A 19776-nucleotide genomic window follows, 5' to 3' on the forward strand; every position below is an offset into this window, starting at 1 on the left:
TGTGTCCAATTGTTACTCGAGCGAAAAGTTAGCATAAGTTAGATTGGGATTGCCTACAGATTTAAAGGAGCTATTAAAATCGGTTACTAAATGCTTCTCGTCTAGTGAGCTCATGGAATCAATTTGGTTACGGTCCCATACTTACGGGAGAGTGGGGATAGGTGAACCACTTTTTTTTTTATTAACATTATTATGTCTGAACAATTCGACGTAAGGGTCTGCTGTATATAGAAATCTAAAAGAGCCCACATTCCTTGGAATATTAAGTATTATGCAAAAATACTATCTTTTGAGTTTTTGTTGGAACTGTTGTTGTAGCTGTTTCGTCTAGATTGAAAACGTTGGAAGGGTCGGAGAACCTGGGCTCCCGATCGTAGACCTTTTGTAAAATGTCGTAAAAAATCTTGACGTTATGAGCAAGCTCTAGTCATGCTGCAGTTCTCCGGTTTCCGATGAGTAATGTCTGGATTTCTTTTGCGAAATGAATGAAACCAGTCTTTACCTGCTGTTTCGTTATCTTTCTCTTTCTCTAAAATCAGCCTCCAGCTTTGTTTCCTGTCCTTCTTTTATCTTCATGACGTAGCGGCGAAACGTAGGATATGGAATGTTGTGTACTTTTGCTGCTTGGCGAATGCCATACCCCTTCTCCAGATGATCACGTAATGCGGATTGCATAGTTGCACTGGAAGTCAAGCCTGTTTGGGTTTTGCGTTTGTAGTTTCTCACCATTTTGGCAGCGTGCGATCGAAAATTTAGAAAATCAAATTTGTAAAGGTGGTTCATGTATCCCCACAAGTACTAGTTCATGTATCCCCACAAGTACTGGTTAATGTATCCCCACAAGCACTGGTTCATGTATCCCCACAAGTACTGGTTCATGTATCCCCACAAGTACTGGTTCATGTATCCCCACAAGTACTGGTTCATGTATCCCCACAAGTACTGGTTCATGTATCCCCACAAGTCATTAGCCAATTAGAAGTGATTTGAAGAAAACATGAAATATTTAAACTGCGTGAGCTACCCGAGGAAATATCATAATTTGCGTCTACTTACGATAAAATACAATTTTATGAAGTTCAATGCCACTGGCGAAGCACGATAAAATTTTTCCAAGAAAACGTTAGGTCACAATTGAAGCTGCAAACGGCGAATACAAACTTCGATTAGCGATAACAACGACAACAATCGATTGACGGGACTGTGCGTGCGTGTGAAGTTAGGATATCGACTAAGTAAGCAACCCACATATAGATGGCGCACAAAATCATGACAGAAGGTGAAATACCACCAACGATCTTTCTGTGTTAGAGAAGCGGAAGGATGCCACAGTCTTGACCGCGGCCGATGCACTGGAGAATCCATTTGTGGACCTCGTTAACAAGTCTTCGTCATATTAGAAAATTCTGCGCATCGTGTCGTATATGCTTCGATTTATTAATGGAAAATCGCACAAACAGAAGTCACTCGTGCCATCAGCAGAAGAACTTGGTTCGGCGTTTTTAGCAGTGGTGTTTGCATTGCATTAATTCCCGAGATTAACATATAAATTCCACAGACTAGATTTACACTGAAACATTTTTTTTCAATCGAAAACCCCCTCAGTGCCTTTAAGAACACTTTATGGAATATTTTGTTTTAATTTAAACATTTAAACAAAATGTTTGACAATGTTGAAAAGCATTTTATCTTAATTTGAGTCTTATTTAAATTTATAATATATATACATACAGTCGACTCTCGTTAATTCGAAACTCGAGGGACTCTTGAAATATTTCGAATTATCGAGTGTTTGAAATATCAAATGGTTCGAAATTTGTTCTAGGGCTCATAGCTAACACTAACTTTTAATATGCATACCAACGAAAGAGTAACAGTAACTGAATAACTACACAAACCAATTCGTAAGAAGTGTGTGCGTCAAATGGTCAAACTACATAATCAAAACAAAAACAAAGGCAAGTTTGAACTTGTCGCAAAATTTTTTTCTCTGCAACTTTGAATTGTCGAGTGTTAGACGCTGATGAGTTCGAATTAACGCGTGGTTTTGTTAAATATCAATGATTTTTTCGTTCGAATTACCAAGTGTATGAAAATGTATTGATTTAGTTCGAAATATAAAGAGATTTCGTAGGGACCTCGTGATAACTTTGAATTATAGAGAGGTTCGAATTATCGCAGGTTTGAATTAACGAGAGTCGACTGTATATGTATGTAAGCATAATGACACAAAATAAATTTATGATTTGAATCACAAAGAAAACATTGGTTGCACAAATTTATTTGCTCAAATCGATCCACCCTACTAAACACAATTTTAATATTTATTGTAACAGCTCTGGCCATGACCATGAAGAGCAGTATGCTGTATTTACATGCTTAGTCAACAAATTTTATTAAAACATATTTATGTACATACATACATACACACGAATATGTTTACAGCGTTTGCCTAGGGGCCCACACAGCGTTCTAATACAAAATATACTTAAGATATAACAATTTATGTTTGTTTTTATACAAACATACATATGTATGTATACATGTTCATATGTGTGCTTCTAAATGACTGGGATAATTCCAGATAGCGTATGCACACGACATTCGGTATTTTTTCACTCGTTGCCCGGAATGTTCAAATTCATAAATGTACATATGTACAAGTTCCGTTCTTTAAAAATTTTAATTTTGATCACAAGAGATGTATAGTTTGAAGCGCGCTATGTTTTCTCAATTTTTTGGGTTTATGTGTTTTTGGATAATTCTTCAGCAAGTCGCAGTTATATTAGCCAATGGTTAGTAAATTGTGTCTACATATGTATGTAAATACATATGTATGTATGTATGGACTGAAATGGTTCAACAAGTTAAAAATGTATTCATATGTACATACATACATATGCGTGTAGCTCGTTTGAACATCCTTATGTGCATTTATACACACGTGAGTTTAGAACGATAAAATATGAACATATGCATGTACATATGTACTTATGTGTGTAGGTATATATGTGACGTCATGTATGCAGCTTGCAAAGGAAACAAGAAAGGAAGCTATAGCTTCCCAGCGGGAAAAAAGATGTGGAAGATAGAGAGGTTTCTTCATACAAGCGGAAGGGCAAAAACCTCCTTCAACCCTTACATTTTTGCCGTCTCTCCTTTCAAAATACACGGGGGTGACACACAAAAGTAAGCAGGGCCGGAGAAACAGTTTTGAGTGGGGTGATGACGTCACAAATTTTCAATACCACTTTCCCGCTGGGTTCGGCATGCCGAAGCTTATATACTCTTGCAGTAATCAAGTACATGAGCATGATCAGCATCGCGATCTGAATCGAAATACGACTGTCCGTTTGTCCGTCTGTACGTCTGCCCGTTTGTCAGTCTGTCCGTCTGTCTGTTTCTATGTAAACTAGTCTCTCAGTTTTAAAGCTATCTTTCTGAAACTTTCCCAAAAGGTGTGTAGTTATTGCACGCAGTATATAAGTCGGAACGGGCCGGATCGGCTAACTATATCGGAAAGCTCCCATACGAGGGAATGGAAGAAAAAATTCGTAAACTTTTTCATGTTTTTTAATCCCACGAGTTGCGGAGAAAGTAAGTCCACCCGGGCAGAGAACCGCCATACCCGGGTAAGGCATGGTTAGGACAGGCGGTCGCCACTTGCCTGAACCCTCCTCCGTGAGAGACTGGGCTAGTTGTTAATCCGGGCCCCCAGCCAAGCTGACTATCGGCACGGGTCGGATGACACCTTAGTCCGGCACCGGAGTGAGATTGTATGGGGAGAGGAGTTGGTAGGTTGTCGTGAGGGAAGAGGACTGTGTGAGGATCAGCACACCGACTCCGGTGTACCCGCTGTTTGTCCGGGGTTTCTTATTAGCTTGCGCTTATTCGCAACTAACCTTATAAAAGTCCGTTCGCATCCGCAACCTGCGACCCGCCTGGTGGCCCCAGCTAAGCCCCCTCTTGAACATCTCACTAGTTCTCAAGGAACAGGTACCATTACCTTTACTTAACGTGTAAACTAGATGTAAATATAATTTAGTAATTGATTTGTAATTTTATTGATTTTTTTTTAGACAATATATCGGATTATATAAGGAAATGTTGCATAACTGGTTTGCGCCATGCGCGAACAACTGCCTCCTGCACAAATGTCGATGTATCCCCAACAATCATCCCAAAACTATGGCTGGGACTATGTCATTCAACGCTCGAAGTCTGCTGTTCCCAGGAACTGGACCGTCAAAATTGCGAACTGGGTCGGCTGGCTGCCCTGGAAGGTACTCGCTGCAGCAGTAAAGAAAATGGGACTTCTAGTTCTTATGCAACCTGTTGTCGGTCCTGTCAAATTGGATTGGCAGTAAAGGCCAGTAAGGTTAACTGCAAAGATCCATTATTTTCATTTTTTTCCTCAATTGAATCATATCGGGCCTGTTGCTATGAAACTGCAGATTTTAAGTTAGGTTCTGATACATTTCAAACTAATGAAATGTCTACTAGTGATGAGGCACGGAACCCATTAGAGTCTCAATATGATGTCAACGGTACCATTGTTTTATCTGAAGACGGTAAGTTTACTGTAATCCTAAAAACATAAATAAAATATAAAATATTGTTATATTGAAACACGTTCTTAGATGACATTTGTGGAAAAATTGAAAACCTTTGCGAACACATTTGCGAAAACACATTTGATGCGTATCAGTGTAAGTGCCACACCGGCTTTACTTTGGATAACAACAACGTTACTTGCTCACCGATAAAGACTCACATTTGTCCAAGCGGCTTTAATTTAAATAAATTGGAAAACAAATGTATTGACATTGACGAATGCAGGGAGGACCTTCATGAGTGCAAAATAAACCAATACTGTCACAATACGAATGGTGGCTACCACTGCTTAAATGTGAAATCAAAAGAATGTCCATCGGGATATCACTATGAAAGTGAATATGATGAGTGTAAAGGTGTGTATTTTTAATTGTTTATCCTAGCTTGTCCATTTTTAGTTAAGTTGCTTTAAAACATAGATTGGAATGCACTGTATTGGCAGAAGAAATAACTGGAGAAAAGACTTAAGACCTGTAATCTAAGTTACGGAAGGTGGGGAACAGGAACCAGTAGCTACTGAAAAGTATCCATGATCTTTTAAAGTATTTAAAAAAAATTTTAATAACAAACAAAATCAAAATAATACATAGCTTCGGCTTGCTGAACTTGTGACGGTAATACCATATTTATTTAAAAATTAGTCCAACAAAATATTAATTAACTTAAAACTCTACAACAATAGAGAAGTACTATATGAAACACTTATTGTACGGATCGAACTTACAATAGGAACTTTTTACTATAGATTTGCCTAGTAGATATTACATTATACTTTGACTGCTAGAGAAAGCTTTAATTCCATGCATTCGATTTTTTCAGAGGATAGTGAATGCAAAAATGATAGCTCTAAATGCCCATTTGTTAAAACTCAATCATGTGAAAATGGATTTAGCTTGAAAAACGGAAGCTGTACTGATATTGACGAATGTGCGCACACTTTATCGAACGACTGCGATAATAACAATCATCAGGAGTGCATTAACACTGTGGGGAGCTATTTTTGCCAATGCCAGACTGGATTCAACATGGATGGTAGTCTAAATAAGTGTGTTGGTAAGTTATGTTTTACATTTTATTTGGTGTCTTTAATTATTGGGCTTTTGCAGATATCAATGAATGTTCTATCAATAACCACAACTGCCTGCCAACTCAGAGATGTGATAACACTATTGGATCATATATATGCACGGTATGGTTGAACTTAATCAAAAATTATAAGTCCCTTACTTATCGTATCCCACACAGCGTCTGCAAAGCTGTGGTACAGGCTACACATTAAATGCGGAAACGGGAAACTGTGACGGTAAGAAAACTTATTAAACGCTTCTTTTATAAGTTAAATAAAAATGTTTGCATTTATTAATATTCATTTATTTATATAATATCCGGCTCAAAGGACCAGGGGGGGACGGTGGCCCAGCAGGTAGAGCGCTGGCCTCCGGTCCGGAAGGCCCGGGTTCGAGTCCCAGGCTCCCCGAGAAAAAGTAAATGTCTCTTTTTCCAAATCTCCACCACTTCTATGCTCTATCGCTCACTTAACATTAGTAACAAATTTCGGCTCCCCGGACCCGCACACCTTCTCGTCCACGTTACTATGGACCCAACAATAGATCTTTTCGTCACTCCTAGATGGCGCCTGGTGGCAACCCCACCGCTAGGATAAGTCGCTACTGGCTTATCACCAGTACGATCGAAAACCAAAGATAAATGAATCCTCTTCAAAAACTGTAGAGGCTCAATGCTCCCGGGTGGAGTTAAAGAATGTAATTTTTTTTCTAGGTCTTTTAGAAAAAAAAAAAATAAAAAAAAAATTGGAAAGGTCGCTAACACCCACAAATTATGAAAAAAATATTTTAAAAACCTTACCCCTCTTTAAGGGATCTGGGGTGTTTCCTTCACTGCGATGCAAACTTTTGCTCGATATTTGTAATTTCTGCAAAGGTATATCAGCTTCGGCTCGCCGAAGCTAGCTTCCGTTCTGGTTCCAATAGTTATAGCGGCTGCTAAATGTAGTACAAAATGCTTAATCTTGAAAACTTTCTAATTTCTTTAAAGATGATGATGAGTGTACACTGAATTCACATAACTGCCCCTCAAACTACGATTGCCACAACACGAAGGGATCGTTTCGTTGTCATCGGAAAACCACCACGAGCTCAACAACGTCAACCACAATGGCGTCTATAGTATCAAAGCCGGCGCCAACGGCAATTAATTCTCGATATCCTTATCCTTTAGCCATACAACTGGATAATATACGCCCCAAACTTGGTCCAATTGCAACATCAAGATCGGACTGTTCCGCTGGGTTTTACAGGAATAAGCTAGGTGCATGTGTAGGTAAGAAGTCAAAATTGCAACTAAAGGTAAAATTACATAATATAAATCACAGGCTTACCCGCCCTCGGCATCTTTGAAATAATCGTCGTTTACTAACACTTAACTTAAACTTAAAACTTATTTTTTTGTAAATTAAGGTGTTTTATCGAATCTTTATATCGGTGCCTTTGCTAAGAAATATAGAACAAATAGGATTTTGACTAGTAAAACCAACTTTTTTCAGTGAAAAAGTTTTATGAATAATGCCACGCCCACAGTTTGATGGCACAGCACATCCCGCCCCTCATGCAACTTCACATACCCTATCCATATCTGGGTAACGGGTATCTTATGGTCGGGGCACTAGACATTAGCGTTCCCCTTGTTTTAAATTGGATTCTTGTTCTCTCTAGCCTAAATTTATATTTTTTATTAAAATATTTCTCTTTCTTTAAGATACCAATGAATGTGTGGAAATGAATCCTTGTGGTAACCATCAACGTTGCATAAACACAAACGGCCACTTCCGATGCGAAAGCCTTCTACAGTGCTCACCCGGATACAAATCAACAGCAGACGGGAAATCATGCATAGGTAATAAAAACTGTCTAACTGTCTCTTTACCAAAAACACCTAACTAATTAAAAAAAAACGGTTTGACATAAAAACACTAAAATAATAACCCAATTCGGACAAATATCTTTGATACGTACAAAGATCAAATTGTGGCCAAAAACCACCAAAATGCTAAATTGTACCTGAAAATTGTGACCCTGTGATGCCGTTTAGTAACACAGAAATATTACCACAGTTACAGAAAATATTATACTGATATTTTTGTATAATCAAATAGTGCTGTTTCTAGTTTTACCTCTTCCAAAAATGGTCACTAGACAAAAACTATGTTCTTTCCGAAACTGTTTAAAACGCCTACTTTTTATACTCTTTAGTAAGAATATTAAATTCCTAAGCAACAGATAAATAATATATAAGCAGCCCCAGATTATTTTTAAAAATTCTTTCTGTGTACCAGTCCTATATATATATATATATATATATTTCTTGGGAGACCGGTCTGGCCCACATCCAACGATGTGTAAAGGAGTGTGAAGGAAGCAGAATCCGATTATTTTTGTACCCTTGCAGAGTAGAGGGTGAGAACTATCGATAGCGCCGACATCGATAGTCGGCGATTGTTTTTCTCAAACCCTCGATAGTGTCGATAGTGCCATCGATAGTTCTCCACCTCTATTGCAGAGGGTATTATAATTTCAGTCAGAAATGCAACGCAGTGAAGGAGACATTTCAGACCCCATAAGGTGTATATGTATATACTTTATGGGTTCTGAGGTGTCTCCTTCACTGAGTTGCAAGCTTCAGAGTTAAATTATAATACCCTTCGCTCTGCAATCTTTCCAGGGATTAGTTGAAAAATAGATTACCAGAAAATTAGTCGGCTGAAGGCCGAAATAAATAATAATTAATTAAGTAAATAATTAAAAAATTAATTTGAATGGTAATACAACTACTGGAATTACCGAATAAACCTTAATGGGACCTCACAGCACGGTCGATTATTCATGTGGGGCTAGAAACATGGACCAACTAAGCGACATTTGTTTCCAAATCTTTGACCCGTTTGGGAAAGGCATACCTTAGGCTCACATTCGGTCCAACTGATACTAGTCCGCTTTGATTAAGACCCCGGGAAAAGCTTTTGAAGAATGGTCTTGTTTTTTCAAAAACCTTAACTGTGCTCCTTTTAATAAAATAGGAATTCTATCCGCCCCTATGTCGTTCTGATGACCACCTGCGGGGTCTTGGTTGGGTGTTCTCGAAGAAACCATTTTCTATAGCCATCTGCTTGTGAACCTCAATGTCACTCGCTCCGCAGAATCAACCTACTTTGTCATTCATCTATCAATATTCACTGCCCGTGCCGGAGAGCAAAATTTTATTACAAGAAGGCGCTACCATGATAGAATAGGTAAGGAAGTCTCGAAGTCTGGGTTAAACAATATTTTTTAAATTTGAAAAGTGGGTATAAGGAAGTCTCGAAATCTGGGTCAAATTAATTTTTTTTATTTGAAAAGTGTAATCGTTTGGCCCCTGTTGACCGTACCTACAAATTAGATTTGTATGGTTCCCGATTCGATATATAACAAACTTTTTATTTTACTTACTCGATTTTTAATGAATAGATATTGACGAGTGCGAAACTGGAGAACACAATTGTGGCGAACGGCAAATCTGTCGTAACCGAAGCGGTGGCTATATTTGCTCCTGTCCTTTGGGTCATGAACTTAAGCGGCTTGTCGACGGGGTCAATACATGTGTGGACATAGATGAATGCGCTTTGGATCATCGCGTATGTCCATCAAATGCAAAATGCTTTAATACCATAGGCTCTTACTATTGCGAGTGCAAAGATGGGTTTCAAAAGAAAGCTGATAATAGTAACAATACACAATGCTTTGACATCGATGAGTGTCGTGAGGTACCAGGTCTTTGCCAACAAAAGTGTATCAATTACTGGGGCGGATATCGATGTACATGCAATTCCGGATATCAACTTGATCTCGACAACCGCACTTGCAATGATATAAATGAATGTGAAGTGCACAAGGACTACAAACTATGTATGGGGTATGTAACAGAACAATAATATAAATATCGAATTCTGAAATAATATCTATGATTTTAAAGATTGTGTACCAACACTCCCGGATCCTACCAATGCTCCTGCCCACGTGGTTATACCTTATCTGCAGATATGAATACTTGCCGTGACATCGATGAATGTGCAACTGATTCTAATAATCAAGTTTGTACAGGGCGGGTAAGTATTTTCAAAGGTTCTTAACGCAAATACGTTTTCAATTATTATTATTTAGTAACGTAACTCTTCAAGAAAAGATTCAATAAATAAAAATAAAGTTTAAAAAAAAATAATAGTGTAAGTAGTGTAAGTGTAAGCTTACAAACAACGATTTATTTGCGAACTTCGTCGATACAATAACATTAGAGTGTTATAGAAATCTCAGTATATAAGTCGGAACGGTCCAGGCCGGGCGTTTATATTAAACAGCACCCATAGAAGAGAGAGGAAAAAAGTTATCACACCGTCGTTTTTGATGTTATCGACTTGTTTTCTTCCAAATTGTGTTTTCTAACTTCTATTCGATTTGGTCATAAAATATGTCGAACAAAATAGGCGTTATGGCGAAGCTAGGACAATTTTTCTTGATTTTTAATGACACTCCTGAGTATAACATTACTGTAATATAATATTTAAAAATATATTACTTTTTAATTTCTCAGAACGACATTTGCACTAACACCCGAGGAAGCTACAAATGTACCACTGTTAATTGTCCATATGGATATTCTATTGATCCAGATCAAAAAAAGTAAGTATGAAGCACATACAGTGGTGGCCACTAGTTTAGCACACTATGCAATCCCCATTTTTGAACTCTAATTTCACCTTTACCCGGAGTTTAAAGTTAACTGATAATTCTAGTTGTCAATAAGATGGTATACAAATATGTGTTTGCAATCCCACCAGCTTCTTAGTGCTTAGAAGGACAGCAGGAAGTCATTCAGACTCTTAAGTCAGCTGGGAAAACGATTTTAGAGATTTCTGAAGACTTAAAATGTTTCCGTAAAATGGCTTACAATGCTCTAGGACATATTAAAAGCAATCAAAGTACCAAACCCACCAGGGAAAAACCAAGATCCCGAAAAACAGATGACAAAGAAAACCGACTTATCAAAAGTGTTTCTGAAAAATACTCACTTAAGGGCTCTAGAACAATAAATATCATCAATATTTAATATAGAATTATACTCGAGGACTGCAAGAAGGCGATGAAATGAAAATTTCAAATGAAGATTTCAGTTTGCAAGGGAGCGTTTGAAAAAACCACTGATTGTTTCGAAAAATGTTCTGTGGGATGATGAATCCAAGTTTTGTCGATTCGGATCTGATAGATCGATCAGATATATTTTTTTCCAAAACCATTTTGATCGACATATTCGATGATTGCAAGGGTATATAGCTTTTCATTCTTGTTTATAATCAATATTATCTTTTAACTTACAGCCGATGCCGACAAAACACAAACTTCTGTGAAGGAGAAGATTGTTACACCCAACCGTCAGCTTACACATATAACTTTATAACCTTCGTATCTAAGTTAGTTATACCTCCGGACGGTCGAACCATTTTCACATTGAGAGGTCCACTTTGGTATGATAACATCGATTTTGATCTCCGAATTGTTCGCATACAAGTTAACAGCAATATTCAAGGAGCAACTGATAAAAATTTTGAGTATGTTTTTGTACACATTTCTATCATTGTTTAATATATGAAAAAAAAACAATTTTATAATTTACAGCACCTTAAAAAACAACAACCAAGTGAGTGTGTTACTTAAAAAGCCGCTCGACGGGCCACAGGATATTGAACTGGAATTAAGTATGACCGTATACACAAACGGAATGCCTCGTGGAAAAAGTGTGGCAAAATTATTCCTCTTTGTATCCCAGCATACGTTTTAAAAATAAATAAATAAATAAATCAAATATGTGATATTTTCTAAACTTCGTCTTTATTCGATAATTAGCTCATTTAGGGTCTATCCAACGCAGAGGGTCTAAGCATGATCCATGTGCTGTTGATTAACTAAGTGAAAATATCTTTTTCAAAAAAAAAAAAAAAAAAAAAAAAAAAATAAGGAATTTGAGGGAAGAACGAATCCAAAAACAAACGCCAACATAGCAACCGAAAATAATTAATACTCGGCGTTAGGTAACGGGTTAGATATTTACAGCAACCGATGATAGCTTTTTTTTTTTTTTTTTTTTTTTGCATATACATTATTTTCTTATTAGGATTTATCTAGGACACGCGGTATTTCGTAAATGGGAAGCCATAGAGTTAGGTAGGCTATGACGATTCATTTCCAATATTGGTGATTACGCTGACCGAAGCCTTGGCTTTTGGCACCCACGTTGTACAATATCCGCAAATGACGCTAGCCTTGCATTATTTTCATGCCGGCTATGCGTGATCAGCTTGGCAACTTTTCAATTGTCGGGTGACCGTGTTAACTCCTCCCTTGCTTAGACGAAGGACGTTCTCTGACTTCTTGATACCATTAATAATAACTTGTAGGTCATACTGGCGAAGGACTCGCTTGTGTCTCTGATACAGGTTGAAAATAGAAAAACATATTGCCAAGAAGGTTATCGCGACTGCTCCAGATACTCTAGGTGTTGTGACAAATGCTAAATTGTCAATGCTGAGCGTCTACCGCTCTGGGGACTTTTATTTGACAAGAGAAAAAATAGGTACAACCGAAGTAACTTCAAGATTAATTTTATTTTAACAAATTTCACTAGATATCAAAACAACTAATTTAATTACGAAGGTTAAGTTATATCAAAATTTTAGGGTTCTTCAAGGTATAAAAATCAAAGACACAGGCCGACCAGCACCGAACACCGCTTGCCAAAGAGTGGTTTGTCGGATTTTGGCATTCGTCTTTTGTGCTGCTGGGACGTCTCGAGAGCGTAGAAAACTGCATTAAGCACACTCTTTGTCTCCTACGAAATACTCTTAATAGATGCTCGAACATGCCGCCCGCCAATACTGATCCCAGTATTAAACTCCAGTGCCTTTCCCTTTTTGCCAATTAAACGCTGTGAAAAGACAAGTGTTTGTTAGAGCATGCATGCGTTGGATCAAAGATGTGCAAAATAATTGTCGTTAATTTGATGAATCGAGACCTTTAGCTACTGAGCTGCAAACTAAAGGCAGAGGACAAAGTTTTGAAAGCGATCGCTTATATATTCCTGACGAGGTTTTAACGGAAGCCACACGTACGAGGTTGTCTGATCCGGGATGCAGTTCTATAATTCGCCCAAGTTTCCATTCCGCCGGGGGAATCGATCATCCTTTATGATGACTATATCATCTACCTTTAGATTGGGTTTTACTTGCAACCATTTTGGGCGAGCTTGTAAATGTGACAACCAGTCTGCGCTCCAACGCTTTCAAAACTGCCTTACCAGTCGTTGGCCGTCAAAAAACTTCAAGTCCAAAGATTTATCCGCTGTGGTGGGAATTGGTAGAGACATCATGGAATCACCGATCAAAAAATAAGCCGGAGTCAAAGCCGAGAGATCCTCAATATTGGACGTCAACGGGCACAAGGGTCGAGAGTTTAAACATGCCTCTATTTGCACAAGAACTGTGTTCAACTGCTCGTAGGTCATCTTGACCCCCTGGAAAGTACAAAACAGATGCCTCTTGACTGCTTTCACGTTCGCTTCCCACAAGCCTCCGAAATTAGGGCTGTGTGGAGGATTGAAATGCCACTGAATGTTGCGAGATGTTAATTCAGGCAGCACAGTCGTTGTCATTTCTTTTACAAATTCCTTCTTCCACAATTGAAGCGATTTATCCGCACCCATAAAATTTGTGCCGCAGTCGCTGTACATATGCCTGCAAAATCCGCGGCGTCCAATAAAACGCTGCAAAGCCCATAGGAAATGCTGGGTAGACAATCCTGTGACGGCCTCCAAATGGATTGCTTTGGTTGCTAAGCAAACGAAAACAGCGATATATGCTTTGTAGGTATGATGTCCACGAAACCGAGATGCCTTAATTTCCAAAGCGCCAGTGTAGTCCACGCCAGTAGCCTCAAATGCTCGTTTTGGGGGGTTTACCCGATGAAATGGTAAATCTGCCATTAACTGCGATGCTGGTTTTGGACGATGTTTGAAACAGGGAACACATTTGCGTAGGACTCGTTTCACTGCTTGTTTTCCGTTTACAATCCAGAAAATCTGTTGAATAGTCGCTAGTGTGAGATCCATTCCTCCATGTAGTGTATTATGATGAGCATTTCGGATCACAAGCTCAGTGAAGTGATGTGACTTGGGTAGAATGCTCGGAGTGCGTTGGTTAGCAGAGATGTGGAAAGCATTCTTTAATCTCCCTCGCACCCGCAAGATACTCTGCTGATCTACAAAAGGACATAACTGATGAAGTTTATTAGAGCCAGAAAAGGATTTACAGTAGAATCCGGTTATAACGACTTCCAAGGGACCGACCATTTTTCGTCGGTATAACCGGAGGACGCACTAAGCAAAAGGAGGAAAAAAAATTTTTTTTGGATTATTTTATGGTTGCTGTGTTTGTTATAGGTTTTTAAAATAAATCAAATGAATTTTTTAATTAAAACGAAAAATTTAATAAATTAAATTCAAAAACATAGGTTTTTATAAATACTGAAAACTGAATGAGCTTATTTATGCACATATTGCATTTGGCAAATTGAAACATTCAGTTTTACTCGGAAAAAAGCAGAAAAAACTAGAAATATAGAAATATAAATTTTGAACTATGGCACTCTATTTTTTCCGGCACGACGCAATATCCGGTTAAATTTTCCAATTTTCCTGAAAAATTTCATTCTTATAAGCGGTTTGTCGCTAACAGCGGAAACGCTCAAAGCGGAGGCCCTTTCATATAACTTTGTATGGGGACCAACCAAACCATCGAGTTTTCGTCGCACAACCCGGACGGACACTATAAGCGGAGTCGTTATAACAGGATTCTACTGTATTTGATTGTAATCTAGAAATCTCACATGGAAACGCTTCCCGCTGCACCAGTCGAACGACTTGAAGCATGGCATCTTGAAACTCGTGTGTCTTTATTGGGCCTGTTCGACGCAATGCCAATGCAGATTTGGAATTGTGTACAAAGCGAAGCATATAGGCCACAACAAAGATGAGTCTATTATAGGAAGAAAATGAGGTGATGATTGATTCATCAATCGAAGTGGTACAAGTGAGTGTTGATTTTTTAAGATCTCGCTGCTCAGCTCTGGCAACGTTATCCTCCGGTGGATCCAAGCGATTAGTTGGCCATTGGGTATCCGGTAGCTGTAACCATGGTGGGCCACACCACCACAAATCGTGATTTGCCAGCTACGTTGGGGTAAGACCACGGGTGGCGCAATCTGCGGGGTTCGTTTCAGTGGGCACGTGTCGCCACTGCGACGGTACGCTTGATTCCAAAATTTGTCCCACTCGATTGGCAGCAAAAGTCTTCAAGCGCATTGGATCTCCATTAATCCAGTACAGTATGATCATTGCATCGGACCAAAAATGAACCGACATTGCTTGGTCTTGTAAATGTAGCTGTTGGCAGCACCACTTTGCCAGCTGGGTGGCTAACAGAGCACCAGAAAGCTCCACTCTCGGAATTGTCATTGGCTTCGTGGGTGTAACGCGACTACGTGCAGTAAGTAAATGAGTATGTACAGTATCATCCATCCATTGAACTCTGAGATACGCACACGCAGCATATGCAATGGTCGATCCGTCACTAAATACATGGAGTTGAAGAGATTTTAGACTGCTACGTTTAACATTTAACCACCGAGGTACTTGGATTGCCTCGACATCTGGTAATCTCATGATATAATCGTTCCAGCGTTCTCGTAAATCTAGAGGAAGTGTTTCGTCCCACTCTAATGGCGAGGAAACTCCAGCACAACGTTCAATACGAACACTCCAGACGTCCTTCAAAATTGCTTTGGCAGTTGTGATAACTGGCACAATAAATCCTAATGGATCGTACAACCGGGCCACTGTGGAAAGTAATGCTCGTTTAGTAAATTCTTGACTAATTTTGAATTTTATATGAAAGCCATAAACATCTCTTTTAGGATGCCAATACAAACCAAGTGTTTTTATTGAATCATGATTATCGACTTCTAAAATGGTTGAATTCGACATATGTTCTTGCGCAATGTTAACCAGCAAGTCAGGATGATTAGATGCCCATTTCCTGAGACACATGCCAGCGGATTGCAGTGCAGCAATTAGATCCTCTCGAATTTTGATGGCTCCATCAACGGTGTCATGACCACTTTGAACGTCGTCAACATATATTTCCTTTTGCAGTACATGTTGTGCCAATGGATATCTCACACTTTCCTCCTGAGCTAGTTGATGTATAATCCTGATGGCCGTATATGGAGCCGACGCAGTTCCAAAGGTCACTGTAGTTAAACAATACTCCTGAATTTGATCCTGTTCGTTTCGCCAAAAAATCCGTTGAAACTGGGCATCATCGGGGCGCATGTCTATGCATCGGTACATTTTTTTGGATATCTGCCGCAAAAACATATCGATGCATGCGCCAGTTTAGTATGACTCCCCCAAGATCATTCTGCAAAGGACATCGTTGAGAGAACGGCCATTGGAAGTTTTGCAAGACGCATCATAGACCACGCGTAATTTGGTGGTGGTACTCTCCTCCTTTAGTACAGCGTGATGAGGCAGAGTGCATGCCGCAAAACCGACCAGCCCCAATGGCGTGTGAGTCCGATGTTGCTCCTCAGTGCTTGCAGCTTCGATGATCTGGTTGAGATCAAAATACTTTTGGATGACGGCTGAATATTGCTGATGTAACGCTGGTTGTTTTTGAAACTTACGCTCCAACATATGGAAGCGATTAAGGGCTATTTGCCGAGATTTCCCAAGAACTTGCGAGGAATCGAACTGCGTCTTGAATGGGAGCCGAACCATATATTTCCCATTGGGTTGACGTGTATGCGTGCGTTTGAAATGATCCTCGCACCATTGTTCTTCTGCTGTCAACTGTCGAGTTTCGGGAATTTTCTCTAGTTCAAAAAACTTATTGACCAAAGACTCCAAATTTGTCTGATGGCATCGAATGGATATGGCATGCGAAAGTATTTGGTTTGTCTTACCAAATACAATCCAACCCAGTTGCGTGCGCTGAGCTATTGGTTGATCCTGAGCTCCCTTCCGAACTTCAGACAGCATGAGCTGAGGTATGACATCCACGCCAATCAGCAAGTCGATTCGACCGGATCGCGTAAAGGTAGGATCTGCCAATTCGAGTCCTTGGATATGCGACCAGTTTTGCAGGTGGATATTCATCCTTGGCAGAGGCGATGTTAAAGAGCGAAGCACAAACGCCGTATCCACTGACATTTGGAACTGAGGGTGTATACATGAGCTTAATGTAAACCCCGTGCGATGCTTGCACTTATTTGTTGAGTTTTCGCCTACTCCCGTGATTTCAGCAGAAACAGGGAATCGCTTTAGTCCAAGGGCTTGGACGACATTTTCCGTAACAAGAGTTCCCTCGGAGCCGTGATCAATTAAAGCGCGTACTATCATAGACTGACCAGTGATGTTGTTGTGCAGTCGAACCAGTGCCGTCGCTAGAATCACTGTGGGTGACTTATACGAGGCCATTGCACTCACGAGCTGAGTTGTGTTGGCTTGAATCGAGCTTGCCGATGAGGATGAATCCCTCGTTGACTGATGCTGTGGAACATTAGATCTAGCATTATTAGGCTGACTAGGAAAATGTAAAAGAGTGTGGTGCCGTTGACCACACTGAGAACAATTCTTTGTACTACTGCACTGAGACCAATTATGTAAAGGGCTTAAACCGTTCAGACAAACCTTGGTGTTTTCCGCTATCAGTTTTCGAGCAAAACAATCTTTAGACAAGAACTCTGGACAACGCCTTAAAATGTGGTTGCCACTACAATGAGTGCAACGCATTGCGGAATTGGTACCGCTCGTGGTATGGTAGCTGCCGCGTTTATGTATGTTATTGTTGTTAGAGTTGTTCGGAAGCTTGTATGACGGTTTATGCGATGCATTTTGGACCGATGTGGGTTTTGCTGATGGGTTCCCTTTGCGACTTTCTATCATTTCGATGCTGACAAGGCGATTGTTTAGAAAACTTTCGAACATCGAAAAGGTTGGAATTTCTCCTGAGCTGCCCAGGTGATGCTCCCAGGCTTGGAGAGTAGTTGATGGGAGTTTCATCGCGAGATGATGCACTATCCAATGGTCACAAGTTGAGATTGCGATTTTGAGACGCTTAAATTCGTTTATACACACATTGGTGACGTTGAGTAGGTGCTTTGCTTCCGTCAAATCCATTTGCTGGACATCCTGATCGCAATCACCTGGCAAAGCTTGCTTAAGAAAATGGAATTTTTGAATGCTAGAAAGTGCCGTATTCTCGTTTATAAGCTGTGAAAATACATCAAAAAATGCTGTTTGCCAGAAAAAGTGGGAACCGGTAACTTAGGGAGCTGAACTGAGGACATTGCTGTAGAAACCACCGTAGAATTATGGCTCGGAGCTCCAACTGTTGTATCAGTATTTGTTGTTGTCAGCAGGGCATCGTAGGCATCCAAAATAGCACAAAAAACCGTGGTATAACTTTGCTCAAACTTATCTTCAATTGCATTTTTAAAATACGCATGCGTACGCGGACATTTAGAAATAACAATCAATTGGTGATTTTTATTAAATTGTCTAGAAAGTTCTTCCAATTTATCGCGACGGAGTTGAAAATAAGCTTTGGTTTTTCGAGCTGCACTATCTTTTTTAAAATTCGTATGCAGCTGTGTTAATCGTTTAAGAATATCAAATTGAAGTGCACTGAGATCTTCATAACCCGCTCTCTCCAATGAGACTTCTAGTTCACTTTCGTTTTTCTCCATTTGACTCAAAAATAATTGCACTCAATCTATGACCAACATACAAGCATGCAAATAACAAAACACTCACCCTTTCTGTGCAAGAACACCTTGTGTTTCGCAGTCGTTAGCGTTTAACGTTTGTTGTTGTTGTCGTCCGCCAGGCAGAGTAGAGCGACAAAGGCGAAAGCAAGGCGGTGATTTGCATGTCACTGCAGCTGCGCTTCCAGCGGTCCAGCGAAGTGACGTGGGTGTATGTGGTCCTTGCACTCGGCCGATCATCCAACGAGGCAAATGTTGAAAGAGAGACGCCGATATTTAGCGAATCACTGCAGCTGCGCTTCTCGCGGTCCAGCGACGTGACGTATATATGTACAGATATGTGGCCATTGCACTCGGCCGATCATACGAAAGCACAAAGTATAGAAAGAGACGCCGGTAACTTAAGAACGGCGTCTATGTAGTTTGGTAGTTGGCTGACTCTTTTTGGGTGCGTGCTGGCACTGAACTTTTAGATTTTTATGAACACACAAAGAACCACTTTTTGCCAATTTATGGGCAGATAACTGTTGAAAATTAATTTCAAATGTAATCACGAAGTTATGATCAAATGGTTCCCCTCATGGGCCACCAAAAATGTTGTGACAAATGCTAAATTGTCAATGCTGAGCGTCTACCGCTCTGGGGACTTTCATTTGACAAGAGAAAAAATAGGTACAACCGAAGTAACTTCAAGATTAATTTTATTTTAACAAATTTCACTAGATATCAAAACAACTAATTTAATTACGAAGGTTAAGTTATATCCAAATTTTAGGGTTCTTCAAGGTATAAAAATCAAAGACACAGGCCGACCAGCACCGAACACCGCTTGCCAAAGAGTGGTTTGTCGGATTTTGGCATTCGTCTTTTGTGCTGCTGGGACGTCTCGAGAGCGTAGAAAACTGCATTAAGCACACTCTTTGTCTCCTACGAAATACTCTTAATAGATGCTCGAACACTAGGTCATGTTTAATTTCTGCAACATCTAGGGCGGGGAATTTAAGAGTAAACCAGAAGTCTAGGGCAAAGAAAACAGCACTTTCATCTACATTTTCAGAGGAAGAGGGTAATGCAGAATCTTAAAACACTCTTCGACTAGAGTGCGGAAAAGCAAGAAGACCGAGAAATAACGGCGCTTCGCTGTGCAACCCTCGTACCAAAACATCTATGTTCAGGCCTCTCCCGCTCTCCCTCTCCCTGGGCTTCTCCCCACAATGCACTCTTCCTCTCGCGGAGCTTT

General features: G+C 39.7%; 2 protein-coding genes across 3 annotated transcripts; one reads left to right on the forward strand and one right to left on the reverse strand.

The window, feature by feature from the left end:
• Positions 1 to 2563: 2563 nt before the first annotated feature.
• Positions 2564 to 11541, forward strand: LOC108098415 (fibulin-1). 2 transcript variants are annotated; one of them, XM_017201309.2, is made up of 13 exons: positions 2564 to 2795; positions 4080 to 4571; positions 4641 to 4970; positions 5434 to 5667; positions 5721 to 5803; positions 5860 to 5917; positions 6670 to 6954; positions 7390 to 7527; positions 9135 to 9579; positions 9640 to 9772; positions 10255 to 10343; positions 11039 to 11269; positions 11337 to 11541. In XM_017201309.2, the coding sequence occupies exons 1-13, from the start codon at positions 2702 to 2704 to the stop codon at positions 11497 to 11499; spliced, it is 2775 nt and encodes a 924-aa protein (XP_017056798.1). In that variant the 5' UTR covers positions 2564 to 2701; the 3' UTR covers positions 11500 to 11541. The 2 variants fall into 2 exon arrangements, with proteins under 2 accessions (XP_017056798.1, XP_043063561.1); XM_043207626.1 differs by lacking the exon at positions 2564 to 2795 and adding an exon at positions 2869 to 2944.
• Positions 11542 to 16164: 4623 nt separating this feature from the next.
• LOC122319821 lies at positions 16165 to 17247 on the reverse strand. Its single transcript, XM_043207628.1, has one exon. The coding sequence runs from the start codon at positions 17245 to 17247 to the stop codon at positions 16165 to 16167; it is 1083 nt and encodes a 360-aa protein (XP_043063563.1).
• Between the last annotated feature and the right edge of the window lie 2529 nt (positions 17248 to 19776).

Source organism: Drosophila ficusphila, unplaced genomic scaffold, assembly GCF_018152265.1.
Source record: "Drosophila ficusphila isolate 14025-0441.05 unplaced genomic scaffold, ASM1815226v1 contig_220, whole genome shotgun sequence".
In the NCBI taxonomy this organism is placed as follows: Eukaryota; Metazoa; Arthropoda; class Insecta; order Diptera; family Drosophilidae; genus Drosophila; species Drosophila ficusphila.